The sequence below is a fragment of the Dendropsophus ebraccatus genome, chromosome 8, assembly GCF_027789765.1.
Source record: "Dendropsophus ebraccatus isolate aDenEbr1 chromosome 8, aDenEbr1.pat, whole genome shotgun sequence".
NCBI classification, from domain to species: domain Eukaryota; kingdom Metazoa; phylum Chordata; class Amphibia; order Anura; family Hylidae; genus Dendropsophus; species Dendropsophus ebraccatus.
Window position 1 is genome coordinate 18077779 of NC_091461.1, and position 3229 is coordinate 18081007.

Here is a 3229-nt window from a genome sequence, read left to right on the forward strand (position 1 = left end):
AGTTCCCCGAGAGTGAGAGTCTTCTATGGACTAGGGAGACCGAAGAGCGCCATCCCGCTGGCATGAAGACCGGATTCCCTATCGTCTCTGCACTGTGGTGATGGTTTTGATTATGTTGTACCATATCGTTTGAACAAAGAAAGAATCAGCAATAAGAAATGTTTGAGTCCTGAGTCCTTTTTTCGTTAAAAGGGGTTAAAATGTAAATAAATACATCCCATAATACAAATTTAAATCCTTTTCCTATTTTTTAAATTAAAAAGTAAAAATAAAATAAACATATTTGACATCCTCACATTCGACATCCTCACATCCTCACATCCTCACATGTAAAAACATGCCTCTGTAGATGGAAAACATGAAAAATAGTCCCGTCCTTTAAAGCCACTCTGAACCAGCATGTATCCGCCCCCCAAACTACCAATACCGTGTTGTAGAGGTCCTCACCCAGTGTCCAGTTTGGGGTCTACCTTTCACCTGGTGCAGGTATTTTGATAAAAATCTATTTTTATTGCTGCAGCGGGGCAGGGAGTCAATCTGGCGTGGCCTAGAGCATCCATGCCCTAGGCCTGTGTTGCCTCTCTTCTGGCCTCCATCTAACCTAGGGGCATGCTAAAAGTAAAGGCAGACAGAAAAGAGGTGTCACAGACCTAGGGCATAGATGCTCTAGGCCACGCCAGATTGACTGCCTGCCCCGCCTGCGTGACTGCCTGCCCCGCTGGACACTGCCTTAGGACCTCTCCAACATGGTAGCGATGGTTTGGGGATGTTTACATGTTGGTACAGAGTCGCTAGAGTTAAAGACTAATAATTCATTGTCTGTAAGGGTCCATTTACACAGAAAGATTATCTGCCAAAGATTTGAAGCCAAAGCCAGGAATGGATTTGAAAAGAGCAGAAATCTTAGGCTTTTCATTATCACCTGATCTCTGTTTATAGTCTGTTTCTGGCTTTGGCTTTAAATCTTTGGCAGATAATCTGTAAGATAATCTTTCTGTTTAAATTGACCCTATCTACAACTAGTAATGCATTAACTGCTTAATTAACTATGTCTTCCTATGGTTTATTTATACTGCATTTAGCTGAGTCTTTGGTTACAAATACTTTTCTCATTATTCGGCACAGAGATTTCTTCACCTCCTGGTTTTTCAAGCTGTATATGAGAGGGTTGAGCATTGGGATGACTCCCGCATACAAGACGGCAAACACCTTGTCCTGGTCTATGGAATAGCTGGACTTTGGTCTCATGTACATGCCAAGTACTGTTCCATAACACAGGAGGATGACTGTGAGATGTGAGGAGCAGGTGGAGAAGGTTTTCCGTCTTCCTTCCTTAGAGGAAATCTTCAAAATTGCTGAGATAATATACATATAGAACACCAGGGTTAACAGTGAAGGGGCCAACCCAGTGATGGATGCAAGTAAAAGTAATGCCATCTCTATAGTATATGTGTCACTACATGAAAGCATCATCAGGGGCTTCAGATCACAGAACAGATGGTCTACTTCATGTGACCCACAAAATGAACAAGATGATATTAGAATGGCATAAATAATGCCATCCAGACTCCCTATACTCCAAGATACCAATGACATCCAGAAACAGACCTGTAGGCTCATGAAATAAGAATAACGTAAAGGATGACATATGGCCACATAGCGATCATAGGCCATGGCCGCCAGGATGAAGTATTCCGACACGATGAGCAACACATATAAAAATAACTGTATGATACAACAATTGTAGGAGATGACATGGTTCCGTGTTAAAAAGATATCCAACATCTTGGGAAAAACCAAAGAAGTTAAGGACAGATCTATAATGGACATGTTAGATAGGAGAACATACATGGGGCTGTGAAAGTAAGGGTCAAAGCAAAACAGAGCAGTGGTTACTAAATTTCCAAGCAAAGTTCCTACATAGATGACCAGAAATATGAGGAATAAACCCAACTGGAAGCTCGGAAGCTCAAAGAAGCCAAGGAGGACAAAACCATTGATGGTCAAGTTTGTTGTTTCCATTTCCATTTGATGAGATGAAACGATGGACAAAAAATAACTTCTGTACAGATCAATGAATCCTGAAGATACATGCTTGCCTTATTGGGAGCAGAAGCTATCCACCGTGTATCTATACAAGATGGATCTAATGAGAATTCACTGTGGAGACTTTAGGTTGTGGTTGTAAAGTTCCTGGGAATTACAATTATTATAAACATTTTTAACCAAATATAATTTAGTACTGATAATGATAACAATATAATTACATAATAAGACATAGAGAATAGTATGTTTTGCTAACTGTATATTATTTTTCTTTTTCTTTTTCTTTTTTCAGACTCAAAAAGTATTTTATTTTCAGATCAAGTGATATGCTCACTTACAGAACTTGGCTAAGAAAACCAAGGTAAGCATTGTTAGCCAATGGGGACATCTGGGTGGGTTAGTTACACTGATACTTGCGGCTGGAAAGAAAACTAAGATAGATGTTTCGTCCCGTAACTATAGGCATGGGTAAGTACCACGATTTATGCCCTCATAGCAAATTAGATAGATAGAGAGCTATAAGAAAAAAAAAAAGAGAAAAAGGGGAAGGAGAAAAGAGGGAGTATAGTCCAGATTGGGCCAAACCCGTCCATTAATAAAATGAGGATGTTGTTCGTCGGCCAAGGAATTTTATTGGATACTCTGGGCGACGACCATGGAAAGATATGTATGAGAAAGGGCTTTGTAGGGTGAAGGGAAAGAATAAGTCACTAAGAAAGGGCCTGTGACACTTCTGTACTTAGGAGGAGCTAAAAATTACTGCCACTGGGATCATGTTTTCGAAAATTTCTTGGACTACTATGGAGTCAAAGCTAGCAACTCTTCCATGTGTTGGAAATGGGTGACCTCTATGAACCATTCTTCTAGGGATGGAAGATCAGTGGGCAACCAGTTTCTTGGAATAATTATCTTGGCAACCTGCAATAGGTTCTGAGTCAAAGATTTCTTAAATTTCGACTGAGGCATAGTAAACATAAATAAGAGGGCAGCCTCCGTGGTACTAGGGGTGTGCTTCCCACTATTTCGGATATCAGCTGGAGAACTGAAGTCCCGAATGGCTGGAGTCTCTGGCATCCCCACCATATGTGGGTCATTGTGCCTGTATCTATCCCACATCTCAAGCACCTATCTGGGTACCATCTATGGAGAGCTTCAGGATTTTATAACACATTTCCTGAGATTT

General features: G+C 40.7%; 1 protein-coding gene across 1 annotated transcript; it reads right to left on the minus strand.

The window, feature by feature from the left end:
- Window positions 1-1056: 1056 nt before the first annotated feature.
- Window positions 1057-2022, minus strand: LOC138799987 (olfactory receptor 8D1-like). The gene has a single exon (XM_069981793.1). It carries the CDS (start codon window positions 2020-2022, stop codon window positions 1057-1059), a length of 966 nt encoding a protein of 321 aa, XP_069837894.1.
- Window positions 2023-3229: the final 1207 nt, after the last annotated feature.

Excerpts from the sequence above, each read along its gene's own strand:
- LOC138799987 (XM_069981793.1), bottom strand. The coding sequence starts at position 2,022 with ATGGAAACAACAAACTTGACCATCAATGGTTTTGTCCTCCTTGGCTTC.